The sequence below is a fragment of the Lynx canadensis genome, chromosome B1 (assembly GCF_007474595.2).
Source record: "Lynx canadensis isolate LIC74 chromosome B1, mLynCan4.pri.v2, whole genome shotgun sequence".
Lineage (NCBI taxonomy): Eukaryota > Metazoa > Chordata > Mammalia > Carnivora > Felidae > Lynx > Lynx canadensis.
In genome coordinates this window covers 193,926,310-193,946,643 of record NC_044306.2, presented here as the reverse complement: position 1 = coordinate 193,946,643, position 20,334 = coordinate 193,926,310, and the positions used below count along the sequence as shown (strand labels likewise).

The window sequence follows — 20,334 nt, the reverse complement described above, 5'->3', positions numbered from 1 at the left end:
AACTTGAAAATAAATTTTTTCTCTCTCTGTATTCAAGAAGCAACAAAAAAGAAAAAAAGTAAATTGAATACTAGTGAACAGACTGCAATACGACTGAAATTACAACATTTTCCCCTAGAAGTCAAACTCTGAAGCACTTTATAGTCCATAAACTAAGCAGGTGGAGAGACTAATGGTGTTCCTGAAGAGCAAGGGTGGCTCAGTTGGGTGGGGCTTAGTGTAACGGCGCTGTAGATGGTGCTGCTTAGCCTACTGAGGTGGATGTCGTGGCACTTGTAGGTGTGTATGCGCATGTGCAGATGGGGTGAAAATGGCGTCACCCAGCTACCCAGTCTCTAGTATCGAAAGTCTGTTCTCCCCGATCAGCAACCGCGCACCACTCCTTTGTCTCTGGCTTCTATTCACTCCCCGCTGAGAGTGAGAATTTTAGGCAGGCTCCACACCCAGTGCAGAGCCTGACATGAGTCTCCATCCACAACCCTGGGATTATGACCTGAGCCGAAATCAAGAGTCGGATGCTCAACTGACCGAGATACGCAGGTACCCCCAAAATTCATAGAATTTTCACAACTTCCTGTTAACCCTGATTTAAGGTGTATAAGTAACCAAATTTACTGCCTTACATTATATTTCTTCAATTTATCCGTATTCAAAATGCCGATTAATAGGCAGTGAATGAGTAAGAGACAAATGTTAATAAAGAACAAAAGTTTTTCTGGTGAACCCTGTAAATGGAAAAGAGCTATGTTTAGATAACTCCAGCACGTTAAATAAATAAACAAAGAGGCTGCAGTGCCCAGCAGGGTCCGCCCAGCAGGGTCTGCTCACCACCGAGTCCACCGCTCTAGAGATGCCGTGAGATTAAGAGGGAATGCCGGCCGAAGACTGCTTCCCGTGATGCGGCATCCTGGCACACCTCAGAGAACATACTCAATCCCTCCTACTGAAACAGGTATTTTCAATACCCGAGGAGTTGAATGGCTGATGTTTTTGAAGCTCTCTGCAATATTCATCTTATTTCACGCAAAAGAATGATTTTTGGTTCAAGAGTAAAATTCGAAGGCACTATATTCGTTGAGTTACATACCTGGATTCCAAGAAAACTGCTCCATGTTTCTTAGACACACAATTAGCAAAAGCACATAATTCGTGAATCGTTCCTTAATATCTGAAAAAAATTAACATAAATACTGCACTGCATATAAATAATAGTAATATAGTGCATGTATAATTTTCTTTTAGTTGGAATGTGATCAAAGTATTATTATGTACAAATGTCTGCAAAATAAATACACTATTTTATATATAGGATGATGCTACATTGGTAAGGCATTTACATCTTTCACTGACTTAATTCTAGTATGGAAATTCCAGTTTTGTATATGGTTGAACAGATCAGTGTTTTTTTTCTTTTCAATACCTGAGGAAGGTTTCACAGAATGGCTCAACTACCATTTGTTTATCTGCTTTCTTGCTGATGGACATTTGGGTTGTTTCCAGCCTCTGGCTGCTATGAATAAAGCCGCCATATTTCTGGTACAAGTCTTTTGTGAAAATGTGTTCTCACTGCTGAGTTGCACGACAGGCAAATACTTCAATGTATCAGAAACTGCCAGAAGTTTTTGCAGAGGAATCGTAACGTCTTCCACTCACACTACCAAATCCTGAGAATGCCCGTCACTCCATGTCCTGCCAACATTCGGCACTGTCACACCACAGGAGCAGCCACTCTGGGGTGCGTGCAGTGGCATCTCCTTAGGGCCTTTTCAACTCCATTTTTTACCAAAGTGAAAATGTCAATGTGGTGAGAGATAAATCACATATTCATATTTTGATGAGACAGTCTTGACTTGTGAACTCTCTTCCAGGGTCTCAGGAATACCCCTCCAGGGTTCCCTGGGCTATACTTTGATATCCAAGCCACTATGCTCCTTTGATTTTCATAACTATGAAAGATAATTCCAGGGATAGATGTTGTGCCTTCAGGCTTCTCTAGGTAGTAAGGAGGCAGTAAGGCATAACTGAAAAAGCTGAGAACAGAGAGACAATCTGAGGGTTACGTCATAACTCTGCTCTTAGCGTCCGTGTGGGTGACCTTGGGGAAGTCAAATTACTTTCTGTGTTAGTTTCCACATCTCTAAAAGGGAATATCATCTGTTACAAAGAAATTTCTGGATGAAGAGGAAACTCTGAAAGTATTGTAAGGTGCTATGCCATTCTTTACCCTTTACCATGTTAAATATCTTGAGATTACAATAACCTAGAGAATAGAAAACTCGGTGCAGATGTTGAGGGAGTAAGAGAAAGCAGAGCTTAAGTATAGGAAACCGTAACCTGGAGGCAATGTGACACCCCAGTTTCAGAATGAATTGCAAAACAATACTGCATACAGCTGCCTGTAGAAGCCAAGAGTACGTACCGCTATTAGACATTTGAAAAAGATTGTTCTTTTCAAACTTCTTGAAAACACTTCCTTTAATTTCAACAAACTGCAATAGTAAACAAAAACATGACTTTTATCATGATAATAGATGAAAAAATGGACATGCTACATATAAAACTTCCTGGAGAGTAGATAACATGAAAAAAAATAACTTTGTCCCACCCAGAATATTACCACTAAAGTGCCGTATGACCTCAAAAATGTAAAATGAAACCTCATACTTACATTATTAGACATCATGATGGTGAGCAGTGACTTGTTGTGTGAGTTAAAAGCCACGTTGAGAGTGGTTGCTTGAACCATGATGAGAATTGCATGCAAAACTAGTGGGGAGTGACATCAAGGAAAAAGCCCGTTTTCACGTCATATCAATAGATACAACTATACAGTTTTGAAAGTGAACAATGTGGGAGGGGGGCATGGTTATGCTTTCTAAATCCAGTCTTGTGTTCATGCTGTTTTCTTATCAGCTATAGGTGATACGAATTTGACAGGTAAGACGTACGGGACCCCATGTGAAACGAAAGCAGAAATGAGCCTCTGCACATCCATTCACTTGGACCATTGAGTCCTGGAAGATGGTTGCCTGGTTCTTTCTGGATTTCTGGTATTTGGCACAAGGCCTGGCAAACAGGCCTTGAAAACAGTTTGTTAAATATATGGAATAAATTATGATAAATACTGAGAAAAGAGACTTAGCTTATTTGCCTTGTAAACAGAAAAGCACACAAAGTAAAAGTCTGGAAGCAATTCACCTCTGTAGTTCTGCAGGGGATGGGGACTGTAAGATAATAAGAAATGTCTAATAATGAAGATTCTTTACATGTCATTTTTGAAAACATCCACAAGTTGCAGGCATGATATCTGTATTACACTTGGACTAGTTCGTTTACATGAAAAGAGTAGCTGTTTTACTTCCTATACTTGGAACAAACTTTTATGCTACAGAAATCTTCCCACTTAGTCCCTTCATTTTCCAAGTGTTAATCCAATCCTTTCAAGTCTCACTTTTTCAGAGACAGTACAACTCCCGTGAAGGAGCCCTGACCCCACGTGGAACTGAAGTGCAGCTGCTCACAAGTGTGTACAAATGTACGTATGGGTAAACATGCACGCGCACACAAAGTTTATCTAGTAAAGCCTTTGCTCCTCAAAAGAAAAGCTTTAAGGTGGGGTGTGGGGAACAGAGGAGATAAAACCTCCAAAATTCCTCTCAACCAATTTCAAATTCTACCTCTAGATGAGCCGTATACATTTTAAGCCCTAGGATTTAACAAAGAATTCACAGGCTTAAAGATAACTTCCACACAATTCCAGTGTGGGTATGAAAGTTATACAGATCACATAAAGTATGTATAAATATAAACCCTTCATTCTCAAGTTCTTCCATATAATCAGTTACACTGAGACGAGAGCTGTTTTTTCCCAGTTAAAGGGAGCAAGCATACACAAGTCTCTTTAATTTATAATCACTACTACAGCCAATTTATCAAAAGAAAGCAGACATTTCACACTAATCTTCAGGATACACACTCCTCCCCCTTTAAATCTGAGAAGCAGCTAACCAAATACAATGATGTACAATATGCACTGACTTGAAATTTCCAGTAAGTTTAAAGGATACAGACATAGAGAACGGCCATGAAAAAGTGAGGAATCACTCCGATATGGGCTCTTTTTCTTTCTTTAGGTTCTGTTGCTGTCCAGTAGAGAGCATCTAATATATCTTGTCCAAATGATGAAAACAGACGATCTGCTACCTGAGGAGAAAAATTATTGGCAAGGTGTTTCCTTTTCTTTTTTTTTTTTTTCCCTGCAACGTGTTTCTTAATATTCCACCGAAGTATGTTACTATAACTCAGATGCAACTCAATCCCAACTGAGTTGGGATTTTTAAATACCGCTGGAAGGCAAGCTATAAAAGAACAGAGATCTTTGTTTACTTATGCAGGGGTGTTTCTTTATTCTCTCACATACAGTGAGTGCTCAAATTCTTGTACACTTAGACTCATTATCTATATTTATAACAAGGAGTGTCTTACATGGGGGCAAAGATAAAAGGGAGAGGCACATGAAAATCATGGGTCCTCCAGTTTTAATTCTCTAAATTCGGATTCAGGGTCTGAACTTAAATCCTTTAGGACAAATATATAATTTGACAAATATAATATTTGTAAACAATGGTAGCTGTAATTTGTTTTGGATTAGTTACATAGTATATAATATGCAGATTTACTTCCTAAAAACATTTTCAGGGACTGATCTCTATGAATATAGTATGATAAATAACCGGAAGCACACTGAAATTAAAAACAAAAGAAACAAACAAAAAAAGGAGGGCATAGGTCATTCAGGCTTCAGCTATCATGTGCATCCACACCCAGATCATCAGCCTTGGGCTCCCACAGTCTCTACCCCATCACTCTGTTCTTTTTCACCATGGTATTTATCATTTCCTAGTATCTTCTTGTTTATGGTCTTTTTTCCACCTGCAGAATATAAGCTCCATGAGAACAGGCTTTGCTCACCTCTGGATTTTTAGAGTCTAAAGGCAGTGCCTGGCATGCAGAAATTGTTGATTAAATATTTGCTAAAGGAAGACATAAGAGCTACCCACCGTCCGGGGAGTCTCAACACATGTGTGGCACCATGCTAAGCCCTACGTACTGCCTCACTGAACGTTCCTAATTCCGCTAGCACCAGCGGTTCACTGGTGAGACAGTAAGAGTTACAGACACTCGGCAACCTGCAGCCAAGTTCAGGACAGCAAGGCAGTAAGTGAAGAAGCAGGGTTCGGTCAGAGACGGTTTATCTCTAGATGAGAGTCTGGACTCCTGTCCACTGTGCTGAAGCCACGTCGTCAACCGTAGTCTGCAAAGTGAGTATGTGTTTCAGCCGTTCTGATCAGCAATTTACGGACCCTTTTCCTTAAGGCCTATTCGCGAATAATAGTACTGAGGCCTCCCCGTAGAGGGCTTCGTATACTAGGGGGCGCATTACGTTTGGGGGTAGGTAGAAGCCCTCGGCACCTACAATCCCCTATGAGGGAAGGCAGGGAAGGGAACTAGTAGGCTACTGGCAGGAAGAGCCACTCACGCGGCAGAAGGAAGGAGATGAGCCCGGGCTTTTCTGTAGGTGAGAGGGAGGGGAGAGTGGGGCGGCTACTCTGCCTCAAAAACCCACTCCCACCATCTGCATCCTGCTTGGTGGGACCGAAACGAGAGCACAGGCAACGAGCCTAGAATCAGGAAGCTGGGTGTGGTTTTAAGTCATGTTGGTCAACGAATTGAGGAGTAACCAGGACCGGCCAGAGTTCCATGGCTTCCGTGACGATACGGAGAACCCTCCTCCACCACAGCAATGCAGTCTCAGAGCAGACAGGCCGGCAGTCCCCACACCACTCCATCTGCCCAACTCAGTAGGGAAAGTCCTTTCTTGGCTCACTTAAAAGGTAAGGAGACTTTACTTGTGTCCCTGAAAAGTAGTATAGGAAAATGCATTTGAATCTCAGAAGTTTTACTGTATCACCTAGGGTAGCTTACTTACTATTTTAAGAATTTATTAAAGCGAAGCCTTTTTTTTTTTTTTTTGCTTTGTGTAGCTGCTTATTTTTGTATGAAAGCAGATTTTCATAGGTTGACTGCTTTAAAGTGAAATATATTGTATTAAAAATATTAAGTACTTGGAGAAATTGGGAAACTTCTGTTTGCTTGCTCTATGAAAAACTTCCAAAGCACGTTAAAATATAAATCTATTATAGCAAACACATATAATCCTATCATTTTTCCATAATTTTTAAAGGTCCAGTGAAAAGTGTACGTGGGTTTCCAATGAATTTGCAAACAAATTTCCCTAACAACTGACAACTCATATTCTCATGGGGGTTCTGACTAAACTCCAGGCAGCAGGCACCCTTCTCTCCCACCTGAGGACAATACACGCCCTGGGGACCCAGGACCAGCAGTGGGCACCATCTCGCCAGGATGAGATTCTCCAGCCTCAGACCAGAACCACTTAATCAGAACCTGTATTTTTAACAAGGTCTCTAAGTGACTCTATAAACATCAAGGCCAACAACAGTCCTAATACTAGAGTCGGCGGACAAGTATTCCATATCAGAAGGCCCCAAGTCTGTGCATCAGCCAAGCCTGTCACGGTCTGGGAAGCTAGACTGACCGTGTGAGTGCCCTAACTCACCTCGAGCATATTGTAGATGATGTACAGCTTGATGACTGACTGCCCCCTTATCAGGTGATACATCATGGAGTAGTCAACGTAGTGCATCATGAAATAGCAGATTACCAAAATGACACCCTTCAGGATGTCACACACCTGAGCAGGCTGAAGCAAACGTCTGTCCCTGAAATGCATAAGAAGTAATAAAAACATGAGTTTTATTTTATGTGTTCTCGAAATAATCTTTACTGAACATGCACTGGCACACAAAAATAAAAATGAGAATTACGTTGATATTTTAAGAACTAACAAATTCTACTGACTATTCAGCAGTGTGAAGTTTTCTGTCGAGTACAAAATATAAAGATGTGAAACCAGAATTACTATTAGAAGTGGGCCCTCTTAACAAGCAAACACAGAGGGCGGGCATCTGCTGATAAAGTACTTTGAAGCAATGGATTTCCATGATTTCGACACAAGACTTTCACCTCAAAGCCCTGCGGCCCGCTGGCTCAGCCCCTGCGGTACAATGGTAGCCCTCGGCACTTTTTATTTATAGCATAGAAGGCTTCTCCATGTCTCTTCGCAAGGAGTTCATACTTCCATGATGGCGTCATGGTCCATTGTGTGATGTGCCGTAATTTACCGGACACCACTGGCAAATGTCCAGTCTTCTGCAACCACAAACCGTGACGCCATGTACATGTCATGTCTCATATATTAACGTATATCTGCAGGATAAACTCCTAAAATTGGACTTGAAGGGCATGTTCCCTGGACAGAAGCAGCAGAACTGCCCTCTCTGATGGCTGTACCAATTTTCATATCCACTAGTGGCTTATGAGGAAGCCTGTAGCCCAAGTGCATCAATCCAGGGATAGATCAACTTCCGGATCTCTGCCAATCCCACTGCTGAAAAATGGCATCTAGCGTAGTGGCCATTGATTTTTCCCAAAGGAAAAGTGCATTTCTTTATATATTTAAGTTATTTACATTTCTGTGAATTCTCCCCTCGTATCTTTTTCTTACTCGCTTGACCTAAGTTGCAAATTGTTTTACTAATTAATATGGGCAGAATCATTGTTTACTTCAGATGGGGTTCAAGGCAATCCACCCCCAAGTATGCCAATGTGGCATATTATTTTGAATTAAAGTGACTGAAGAAACAGCTGATACAAGGACACTCTGACCTCTTCTGTCCCCTTGAAAGCAGGAGATAAATTCCCCCATGAATGGCACCCTCCCTGCACCCGGAGTGACGTAGAAGGCATCCTGATCACCAGAGATAAGAAATCCAGTGCTGAGAAGGCTGTATAAGCAACCCTTAGTCACTTCTTCATTAACTTGCTACCCCAAGCCCAAACACCTGGATCTTGTTAATTCTTCACAAATTTACTCTTTCTTTGTCTTAAAGGCATAAAAGCTTTCTGCTTGGTCACTTCGAGTCTCAAATATTTTTATAAGCTCCTGTACATATGAAATCAAATTTTTCTCCTGTTAGTCTGTTTTATGGCAGGTTAATTATTGGATCAGCCAAAGAGTCTAGAAAGGAAAAAAGAAAAAGCTTCCTCCCCTACACTTCTGAGATCACAGCATAAAGAGCTAAACCTAAATTGTGCATGGAATCATCTCACTAAATCACAAGGGAAAACACACACACACGAACACACACACACAGAAAAGAGGAAATTTAAGATTTCTTTCAGTGGCTATGAAATTCCCGTGACAGGAACGGAAGCGGCTCTGTGTCCGCAGGCGAATTCCTCATGACAGGAAATGCTCCCCCCCTCCTGTTCGCACAGCTGTTCTGCCCAGTGTCATCAACAAAAGCCCTGAGTACTTTCTTCAGGAGTTACAGAATCTCTTCATTTCCGCCCCAGTGACAACATTCTAGCACCAGCCTAAGGGGTCGGCTCCTTTTCCAGCTGGCCCTCGACCTTCTAAGGTCTCCGTATATTCGGTGTTGCCTGCTGACCTATTCTGAGGCTCTTTCCCAACCACTGTCCCCACTCGGATCAGGGGCTCTTTTCTTTCACAGAGTCTCGCAGAGATCAGCAAGGAATCTGCAAGCCTTCCCAACTGTTACCTGAAACGCTGTTTTACACAAACAGCGAAACATCATTTTACAAATGAGGTTTGCGGTATCAGCTCCACGAGCAGTTGATACAGGACCTCATTCTTATTTCCTATAATGCACACCACACGTGATTTTCAGCCAGATATGAATTCGATCTGTTCATAGAACACGGGATACTGCAAAAGTCCTGAAAAGAGGCAAATTCTATGAGAACGAGGACTACAAAGGTTTCCAAGTAGATGGGAAGACACCGAACTGAAGCAGGGAGTCTAACTGGGGAGACAGGTCAGAATTTGCCTGTGTCAGACTGTAGGTCTTGAGACCAGCGCTACAAACTGACACGCCAAGGGAAATTATTCTTAGCAGCTGAAGTTTTGGGCAAAATTGCTTCAAGGACAAAGCTGATGAAGATCTATCATTATTTCCCTCTCCCCCCTGACTCTTTTCTCCAGTGCCGTTCCTCTCTCCCACGTGGAGTCTGGCTGTTTCTCATCGCGGCCCATCTCCCAAGCACCCAGCCCAGAACACAGATCTCTGTCAAGGCCTATTCGATTATCAAGGCAATTCCCTGCCCCTACTTCCACAAGATTAAAAACAGAAGAGGCATTACATTTGTTGAGAGGTGGAACTAAACATGTTTTTAATTCAAGCAATGAGAAGAGGAGAGTTTGAATAGGTGGCCTATGTGTGACTGCCTCCCCTGCGACAGCCAGGGGACAAACCGGCAATGGTACAGAGTTCACTTCCCAACGTTTCCCCAGAAGCGCAGGTGCGGCTCTGCATATGCTGAATATCACAAATCGCCAAGAGCCGTGGGTCTCTGTATTTAGAAACTATAGGTCATGTTTTATGAATTAAAGAAAATGATAGATACCAAAAGTAGGGCAGTATTAATTAAGTTGCAGTAATTACCAAGGTGATTTTGATTACTAATTAAACTAAGAAAACTATACTTAGAGCTTTCGGTAATAGATTGACATCTACTTAGTTAAGTGATCTCAGCCAAAGTAATTTTATTTAAGAGACAAAGGGCTTTTACACACACACACACACACACACACACACACACACACACACACCCAATTATGTGTCTTCATAAACATTTACAACAAAGGACCAATGTGTTGGTATATCTATGAAGGAATACTATCACTAATTACAAGTCATTGTCGGGAATCAGAGCTACCAAACATGGGAAAAATGTATCCCAAAATAACACAATATGACACATTTTGAACAAAGATGATTATAACTCAGAACTAAGCATAAACAACTTTAATTTAGCTTTATCTTGCCTAGGATTAAACCAGGTTGTAAAAACGACAGAAAAGTTGTAGAAACACCTTATATGACAGTTCAGTTACTATGCGGCAGGCACTGTTCTAGGCACTTGGAATATACTCATTTCCGTGTTCACAATAATCCTGTGGGCAAGGTACTATCACCACCTCAGTCTTACAAATGAGGCAAAGTACAGTCAAGAATGTGCCCACAGCTGGACAGTTACTAGTCAAGCAATGGAGGAGCAGGGATTTGAACCTTGGCAGTCTGGCTCCAGAAGGCGTGTTCTCTACTACCATGGTAGTCTCTATTAGCATTCTAGACTTTTCTTTAAAAGAACTTATAAATCAACAAAATGGTACCCTTTCTCTTTCAGCATAATAATTTAATTCTATATTACTTATCACTGTCCTGACATCTCATTTGGAAAAATTTTGTGCTAAACAGCAAATATATCCATCATTTTTGTTATTTCTAAAAAGAGAAAAAAAACAGGACCATATTTCACCGGACCCACTGCTTTCTGTGTGCTCTCTGCTCTGGTGAAAATATCCACTGCTAGTATCATAAGTGGTTGCTCCAGAGAGAACTTTGATTTTCAAAATGAAGGAGTATCATTTAAATAAAGAATAAAAGTAACAGACCTCCTAAGAAACAGACTCTTATTTTCAGATAAATATCCCTGTTAGTAAAAAAGGAAAATTGCAAAAATTAAAATTATTTTTAAGGTGGCATCTTAAAAGGTATCTTTATCTATCACAGCATCTCTGAGTAAGCAAAGACCTAACCTCAAAATAAGTTCACAGTATTAAAAGAACTTGAACCAGTCCCAATATAGGTTTCCTTCTCCATCAAGATATTTTTAGACGACTATCTGATAAGCATTTCCAACTCCAAAAGCAGCTTATCCATAGCCTTGCCAATCAACTTGGAATGGGCTTTCAAACAATACTTTCAGGTTCATGTTCTCCATTATAAATGTCTGTGAAGTGGTAGTTACTGGCAATCCATTTGGCAAATGCTAAAAATCCTACACGAACACATAAATAAGCGGAGGAAGCTGTTCGACAAAGTGAAAAACCCACTAAAGTATAGGCTTGGTTGTGAGTTACTGCAAGACGAGTAACATTAAACAAGATACTCAACAGAACTTAAAATATTTTTAAAATTTTCATGTCAAGCCACTCATACAGAAACCATATTTTCTCATTTCTAAATTTCACCTTTTACTCATTCAGACGCTTCCACTGGACATGCGCAATTGCCTATGGAAGCACTGCCGTTGCTTCAAAGGGCTCAGAGATTCATGGGAACCGAACAAGGTGGTGGACAGAGATGCTCTAGGTAGGCTTCTTCCTTCTGCTCCATGGCAGAAGGGAACGTGCTGAGACTAAAGTAAAAACTGGTAGCATACAGAAAGATCAAGAAAAAAGAAAAGGTAACACAAATGAGCAAGAAAAATGGGATAATCCCTGCCTGGTTGATTTTCAAATTGGTGTAGAAAGGTGTCGAGCTATCAGCACGAGATATTTCATTATAAAATACATAGACTGAATCTTTCTTTCTTTCTCTCTGAACGCTTTAACTGTTTGTAGTATAACTAAAAGAATGCAAAATTTTTAAAAAATGTAAAATATTATATGGTTCCCATTTTTAAAAAAGAAGTCCCTTTATAATTTAGAAGTAAATTCAAACACAGTATTGCGATTAAGATATTTTCCTTGGGGCGCCTGGGTGGCTCAGTCGGTTAAGCCTCCGACTTTGGTTCAGGTCATGATCTCGCAGTTCGTGGGTTCAAGCCTCACTTCGGGCTCTGTGCTGACAGCTCAGAGCCTGGAGCCTGCTTCGGATTCTGTGTTTCCCTCTCTCTCTCTCTGCCCCTCCCCTGCTCGCGTTCTGTGTCTCTCTCTCAAAAATAAATAAACATTAAAAATTTTTCTTTTATTTAAAAAAGATATTTTCCTTAATTAGGAAACAGTATTTTAAATCTTAAGTTCTCTTGACATACAGTAGGAAAATAATGACTAAATGCTGAAAGTGAATCATTATAAGTCTTTCCTTGGGTTTCAAAATACTTTCAAACTCCCCTAGGAGAAAACCCAACTCGTTTAATAAAGCTATGTTCACTATTTGGAATAATGCAAAATAAAAACTGTTTAGATGGAAGTGGCTAAGCAGCTCAGCTGACTGCTGTGGCATCGAGGAGAAAGTATTGCTGTCAAGTCTGAACGAGTGTAATTAAAGATCATTTTACTGGTGATTTTTCTATGTTGGGTGAGATCATGGTCAAAGCCTGCAAAAATGTGGACAGAGCTTTAGGACCGATAAAGGACAGGGAACCATGTTTTCTTCAGGTGGCCATCTTCAAATGTTTACGTCTGCCTATGCCGTTTTTGTCGTTTCCGTTATAATTAATATTCGTTTGCACTGATGTCAATTTGGCCAAGAGTAGAGAAGGAAAAATCAGGGTTTACTCACCACAAGGAGTCCCTGTGACACCACATTCCATTCTATAAAGGAAGTGAAAGTGCTCCTCCCTTGGGTCTGATTTACGAGAGAGAAAGAGAGAGAGAAGGTTGTCATGTCGCTACACTACTCAGAGCGCCATGGTGAGGAGACGGGACAACAAACCCGATTTAAGAGGACTCTCTAATTAAACAAGTACACTGCTCTCGACACATCAGCCACGCAGATCAACCCTGATAAGAGGAAATCACAAACATACTTGTTTCCCCAGACAGAGCTACCAAGAGCTCTCCCTCCATGTGCTGTAGGGGGTAGATTAACCATTCAGGGCAAAATTGAGGCTCAGGCCTAAGAAGAGAAAAGTCCTGTGTGTGTGTGTGTGTGTGTGTGTGTGTGTGTGTGTGCGTGTGCGCGCGCGCGCGCGTGCGTGTGTGTCTGTGAAGTGAATTTGGGGTGAATTATCTTGAAGGAGGTAAGGCTTATAGAGGAAACCCAACAGCTTAAGAAACCCTCAAGCATTTGATATTCGTAATTCTTCTGAGAGACGAATGCCTTCCTAGGGGATAAACTCTCCGAGGAAAAAGACACTATTGCCTCTTAAAAACAAAAAAGTCCATGAAACCTCAAGTAAGAGTTCTGTCTAAAACCGAAGTGCGGCCGGGAAATTTGCTTGCACATATTTTATTAGTTCTGATAATACAAGAAAAACACCCTGGCATTTATCACCTAAGCCTACTCTATACTTACTGCCGTCTAAAATGGTTTAGCAAAGTTTTCAAAAATACCAATCAGTTCTTGGCACCAGAGAGCATGGTTTTTCTCTATCATCTCCCTCAACTTTAGCTCAAATGTTATGGAGAATTCTAAAACACAAAATGAAGTCACAAGTTTGAGAAGGAAAGAGGATTCTTAACAATGTCAGGTAAATTAAAAACACTTCCACAATTGGTTATTCTATATTTACTCTAGAAGTAAATTTGGAAAAATGAGGTCTGATACCCCTTTTGCATAATATAGAGCAGTCCACTTTTCTAAAAAATGAAATACTTCCATTCTTCCAAGAAACAGATAGTTCGCATAATCAATCAAAAGGGAAGAAACCTAGGAATCTGCTTTTAAATAATCTGGATGTCTGGGGCACCTGGGTGGCTCAGTCAGTTAACCTTCTGCCTTTGGCTCAGGTCACGATCTCATGCACGATTCAGGAGTTCGAGCCCCACGTCGGGCTCTGTGCTGACAGCTCAGAGCCTGGAGCCTGCTTGGGATTCTGTGTTTCCCTCTCTCTCTGCCCCTCCTCAGCTCGTGCTCTTTCTCTCTCGCTCAAAAATAAATAAACATTAAAAAAAATTTTTTTAAATAATCTAGATGTCTTTCTTTTATTTTAGTCTCCAACAAAACATTTGGGGGCAAAAAATTTTCAAGATTGTTAATTCATTAGCAAAAAGTTGTCAAATAAGTATTCCTGAGATCACTATACTTTTTATGGAAGCAGTGCCTCCTTTGTAGGCAACACAAACACACCCACCAAGTCAAGATAATTACCCTGCCAACTTCTCAAAATGAACAATGTTTTAACAGGGTCAAAAGCTGGCAAAATGCCAGCCAGTGGGGACATGGCAATGAAGGCTGGGTTTTCTTGAGGGCGTGGAGAATGGCCCTGGCCCTCAGCCGGAGTAAAGGGCAGAGTCCTCGTGTACTGAGATGTCAGTAGAGGCAAAAAGCAAACCCAAACCAAAAACCATGGGAGGTTTACAGAATATTTAGGAATCGGTTCAAAGAGTAAATTTCTAAAGCAGAAAATCCGGGAGGCTGTCAGCTTTCAAAAGCATCTCACAAGCGCTGCCGGAGATAAGCTCTGCAAGCGGAGGAGGCAAACACACTGATCTCCAATATGGAAAGAAGGCAACAACGTTACACAACTACTGACGTGATCTGGAAACAGTACTGGAGACCACAAAGTCACTGTGTTCATGTCAGCATCCTGATTACCCTGACAAATATCCTTCTCCCCGCTTTGTGGGGGAAGAATTCAACAGAACTAAGAGACTAGGAAGACAGCAACTTTCTGAGAGAGAAGAGACTGACATATAGGAATATAAGAATAAGGGAACAGAAAAAAACCCACAATCGAATTCTTTATTGGTCTTTTGAATTCCCTTTTATCCCTTTGAAAAATAAAGTCAGACTGAAGGAAAGAGCACTTTTTGCTTGCTGAAAAAGTTGGAACATAACACAGCTACTGGTGAAGACAAATCAACCTTTAATGGAAGTAGAGAATGTTGGAAGAAAACGTATGAGAAGGCAGAATTTGGCTATTTCTAAATAGTAATTCTGTAAAAACAAATGTATTTTTCTATTCTTCAAAAATTAAAGAGGTCTTAGGCATAATATTAACAATAGCTTTGTTAATGTACTTTTCTTATCCTAGTTCAAGTTTTAAACACTTCGACTTTGGTGCTTTTAAAAATAATGCCTCAAAAGACACTGTTTTCTAAATTGTTCCAAGAGAATATAAATTGGAATGCACGCTAATGGAAGTACAAACTACTCAATTTGGATAAGGCATACTTAAGGTACTAAGACAGTAAGGCAGTATTTTCATATTCTGTGTAATCTGGCCTACATTCACACAGAACACTGAAAGTTGCTGAAGTTCTATTACACCATTTTAACTGCATTTCACGTTAGTTACATATATATGTATACGTGTATATAATATTTATTAGAGAGAGCATAAAATGTAATTTTTTAGTTGGTCCACATTGCAGAAATAGCAAGGGTTTGCACTGGGAAACTTAACGGAGTCATGCATGTAGGGTAACGCGCTGCCCTCTAGTGTCATTTTAGCTCTAAAACCTTGAAAATAGAACACTTTTTATTTGATTTTGAAATGTTACTCAAATTAATTTACACTGAAAGTATTTTAAAGTAATACACAAAAGCAATCATCTCTACTTTATGTGCTAAGAAAATCTTCAAATATCTAGTAAAGGTCGGCTCCAGGGACCATCAGCCACTCACAACAAAGCCAACGGGAGGAGAGGAACGAAATGTGCCAGCTCTCTGCAACACCTCTTTTAGTTTCCAGAACACACACTGAAAGACTACTCTCGTGCTATTTTGGTGTCCTGCTTCCCCCAAGTGACAAGAAACACTAGAAATGACACAGTTCTAGATGCCTGCACAATAACAAGATGGGTCTTCAAACAGAACCTAAAAAAGGCCTTCGGGAAAACACTGACAAATCTCCACTGCCACTCATTCCGTGAGCCTCCACTGTGTGCTAAACATACCCGAGGAAGGACCCACTCTAGAAGGAAGAGAGTCTTTAAGTTGTATTTCCTTCTACTGTTTATCTCATCACATGCCAACGGCCATACGGAACACACTATGTCTTTGAAAGCCATTCACTTAAAGATGGCTGGAACACGAACTTCCCTCACATTGCTGATCAGAGAAAAACTAAAAAGCTAATTCAGCTCACAGTGTAGACGTGAACATCTCTACATGGCATTAGTTATTTTATGTCAGGTAGCTTCACCTGGCTCTATCTGAATTTCTATGTGTCCATCCTGGCTATGCGGTCCATATGAAGACTTATATTCAGTAATGTTTCATTAGATACTTTTTTCTGGTCTTCTGAAACTAAAACAACCATAATTTTACTGAGCCCCCGATAGTGATAAAGGAAAAAAGCTATATGAGATTAGGCTTTGCTGATGTTAAATACCATGCTATAAATGTCTTCAAAAAGGTTTGCTAATAAGAATGAAGCATTAAAAATTCTCCCAAAGGTGTAAAGAATGAACCTGAATTCTGAAAGCTGATGATCAAATTTCTAAAAAGAATCTTCCATTTGTAACACAATTCTCTCGTTCTGGTAGGTAGCGTTACAGAATGTCAAGCATCACATAGAACAGTGATGCGATCTTAATTTTTATCATTGTTTTACTCCATGTAATGTGGCAAGAATTTTTACTCTTTCCACAACATGGTCATCATGACCAATAAATTCTTCCCACTTATACTGGAATGATTTCTTCCTGATTGAAAACTGATTAAGGTTCATTCTAAACGGACTACATGTGTTATTCAGTGCTTACTAAGTATGAAGTATATGCCCATTTACTACTTTAAAAGAGAATCTTCTATGACTTTAGACATTAAAAAAAAAATCAACACACAATTCTGTATATCGACCATTAATTTTGTACCTCAGCTTCCATGGTTAAGTTACTGATAATTTTATTAATCATATTTTATAATATCATGGAATCACTACCTAATTTATAGTTAAATGAAGTTTATTATTATTGTCCATTTCAGTGTCTTAAAACTTTTTCAGAATGAAATGTGTTTAGAAAGGGATCCATGTGAGAAATGTCACTTGGGCAACTCTGCTAAGAACCGTAAAATGATGTTATATAGAACGACTCCATAGAGTGGAGACATGTTGGTGTATCTGTACAAAAAGAGAAATCTGTAAAACCCAAACTTCTAACCTCAATAAAGCATTAAGATCCATGTAAGCTTAACATTTTCATCTGACTGTTCCTAGTTTTGGTAAAGAAGAAAGGAAAGAAACTAGTATTTGTTCTGATCTACTATGAACCAGGCATCATGCTGGGTATTCTCTGTATGCCTCCCCATCTTTGTGGTAAAAGATGCTGGGCTCTCAACATCCCCTTTCTACCGTGATGTGGAAACAGGCTTAGAGAACAGAGAAGTTAGTTCCCCACATCTCACCAATTAATCAACGTTGGGCTGGGCTGCGCTTTCCCACTAGGACAATGCTCTCCGAGAGCTCCCCCCCTCTCACAAATTGGAGGGGGAATCAACAGGAGTCAGCAACTAAGGCTCCACAGCCACTAAGACAGTGATTCTTAAATGAGAGGATGAGGAAGCCCTGAAGTAAGAGCTCCTGAGGAGATCCTGGTAACTGCCAGCCCGGAACCCAGTTCTCACCCTACAAATGATGCCCAGGAGGTCAAGGGACTTCAAGAACCCAAAGGTACTGGACAAGGTAGCAACAGTGGCCACAAGGTCCTTGGCTCTCAGCCCCCAGGCCTTCCCACTCTCCTATGTAGCCATCTGCGTTATTATTACTGCACGAGCCGAAGCAAATTTCTAGTTCAAAACCATTTGGAAAAAAAGCGTGCACGAAAAAAGTACAATCTTATATAAACACATTATATAATATTCATAATAAGACAAACAGAATTAGTTAATGCATTAAGGGCCAAAGTATAAATGAAAACTGTATCAATTATCCCTATTCTGCAAAATCTATTCAAGTGATTATTTACTTTAACAACTACAAGTAGTAAAATACCACTTTTATAAGTAGCAAAAATAATTTAAACATTTAAAATAGCTCACGATCTTAAACTTACCTTAAGCCATAGCAAGGCAGAGTGAAGAGCCTGAATAGTGCCAGGAAAACTCTTAAAGGAAGCAGGGTGAACACATACAGAATGCATCCAGGCCCAGAAGATTCCAAAAACCATGAGCTGGATTTTAAAAGGAGAGAAGAACACAAAAAAAAAAAAAACAAAACAAAACAAAAAACAAAAAACAAAACATAAATATTCTCTAAACAACTGTAGATGAAAATTTCAAATGAGGAATTTCTAAACTCGGTCGGAGAGATTCGGTACTCATAACTCAGCTATGCGAATAACAAGTTAATCATTGTACATGTGCCACATTAATGATGAATCCCTTTTCAAAGTGCAAGTTTGTGTTCTCCCCACAGAACCTTTGGTGTACCACCTGGAGAAGTCAATTACTCAAAAGACAATCTGCTCCGACCATGACTATGAAACACCTGATGTGCACCTCTTCAGACTTTAAAGATACTGTTGAAAATCTTTCAGATAAAGTCTTTAACTTTACTCTTTCTGATTTTGCTGTCTCCTGTTTATCAGAGTGCTTCGTGGATGGGGAAAGACTAGGACATATACTGGGCTCAAACACTGTGTGTTTTTTTTTTTTTTTTATGTTTATTTTTGAGGGAGATTGAGTGCAAGTGGGAGCGGGGCAGAGGGAGGGTGGGGACACAGGATCCGAGGTGGGCTCCATGCTGACAGCTCAAACTCACGGACTGTGAGATTATGACCTGAGCCGAAGTAGGACACTTCACCAACTGAGCCACCCAGGTGCCCCTAAAATACTGTCTTTATGTCACAAATGTGTAAAGGGATTACTAACTCTAACACAATTTCACATGCACTCAAATTTGTTGTACTTAGAAGGCATTATATTTTTAAGTTTTTTTAATTTATTTTGAGAGAGAGGGACTAACAGCACAAGAGGGGGAGGGGCACAGAGGTGGGGAGACAAAATCCCAAGCAGGCACCTCGATGCCAGCATAGAGCCCCACGTGGGGCCCGATCCCATGAACTGTAAGATCATGCCCTGAGCCTAGATCAAGAGTCAGATGCTTAACTGACTGAGCCACCCAGGTGTCCCAGAAGGCACTATTCTTTTTTTTTTTTTTTTTTAACATTTATTTATTTTGAGAGACAGAGATAGAGCACGAGTGGGGGGAGGGGCAGAGAGAGAGAGGGAGACACAGAATCCCAAGCAGGCTCCAGGCTCCGAGCTGTCAGCACGGAGCCCGACACGGGGCTCGAATTCACGAACCACAAGATCACGACCTGAGCCGAAGTCGGACACAACTGACTGAACCACCCAGGCGCCCTAGAAGGCATTATTCTTAATTGGAGGAGTAGCTGCTAACGTTTGCACCTCTTCCTCTTTCTTGTTCCCTTGCCACATCCTTCCTATTTTTTAGTAATGTTATGCATTTGTCCTGTTAAACGCATGACATATTTTGTAGGAAGGTGGAGTTTTTTGATGGCTTGGAGAAGCAGCCACACCTAGGAGACCAAACTCTGCTCTTGTAGGGGCGGTGACTTTCTGGGTCTGACACACAAGCACGGTGAGATCCCAATGTCCTCACACGTTAACACTCCATGAAACCTGAGGTAATGGACTATCCTATGTAAATACATTAAGTAGTTTAAAATTCACAATGTTATGGGCAGAACTGTGTCCTCCCCAAATGCCTATGTTGAAGCCCTAACGCCTAGGACCTCAGAGGGTGACCATGTTTGGAGGCAGGTTCTTTATATTTAAAGAGGTAATTCAGTTAACATAAAGTCATTACAGTGAGTCCTGATCCGGTATGACTGGTGTCCTTATTAGATGCGGAAATCTGGACACAGACACAGAGGAAAGATGATACAAATACACAGGGAGAAGACATCATTTTGTAAGCCAAGGACAGAGGCCTCAGAAGAAATGCACCCTGTGGACACACACCCTGATCTCGACTTCTAGCCTCTAGAACTGTGGGGAAATAAAATTCCTGTTGTTTAAGCCCCCCCCCCCCCAGGTCTGTGGTGCTCTCGTAAAGAAGCCCTAGCAAACCTTTAAAAGAAGAAAGGACACATTAATGTTTTGCAAAATGTCTCAAAAGAATATATACATATACGGACGAGGTTTCTTAATCAGAATACAGACACCCTAAACAGCTGTTCTGTTTTTTTAAAACAATGTAGGCTCACTACGAACACCAAGGGGAGGACCGAGTCATGTGCTGCGAACCACGTTCCAGGGTTCCCTCCGTGGCAGCTGGTCCGTCAGGTGTCCTGTCTGCCAGCACTGACCTGCATCTGCTCTCCTTGTTTCACGTGCAAAGGAGTGTGTAGGAGACTGAGCACGGTCCACGTAAAGCTCGTGCCCTTATTTACTGCTCTCTCGTCGCCAAGAAGGCTTTCTCTGTTTCCTGGTGGACCGTTTGGTTGCCCTCCAAAGGCAGAAACTACTAGAAGCCTGCACATCCCAGAAGGTAATTTCGGTGTGCATGCAACTCAGGAGACGGCAC

General features: G+C 40.8%; 1 protein-coding gene across 1 annotated transcript in view; it reads right to left on the bottom strand.

Annotated features, from left to right (window-relative positions):
- Window positions 1–20,334, bottom strand: part of TAPT1 (transmembrane anterior posterior transformation 1) — a 68,168-nt gene that overhangs the window by 23,265 nt on the left and 24,569 nt on the right. The window contains 6 exon segments of the mRNA XM_030314161.1: window positions 1,088–1,168; window positions 2,420–2,489; window positions 2,669–2,766; window positions 4,068–4,203; window positions 6,641–6,803; window positions 17,837–17,953. Of these exon segments, the coding sequence (XP_030170021.1) occupies window positions 1,088–1,168; window positions 2,420–2,489; window positions 2,669–2,766; window positions 4,068–4,203; window positions 6,641–6,803; window positions 17,837–17,953 (665 nt within the window).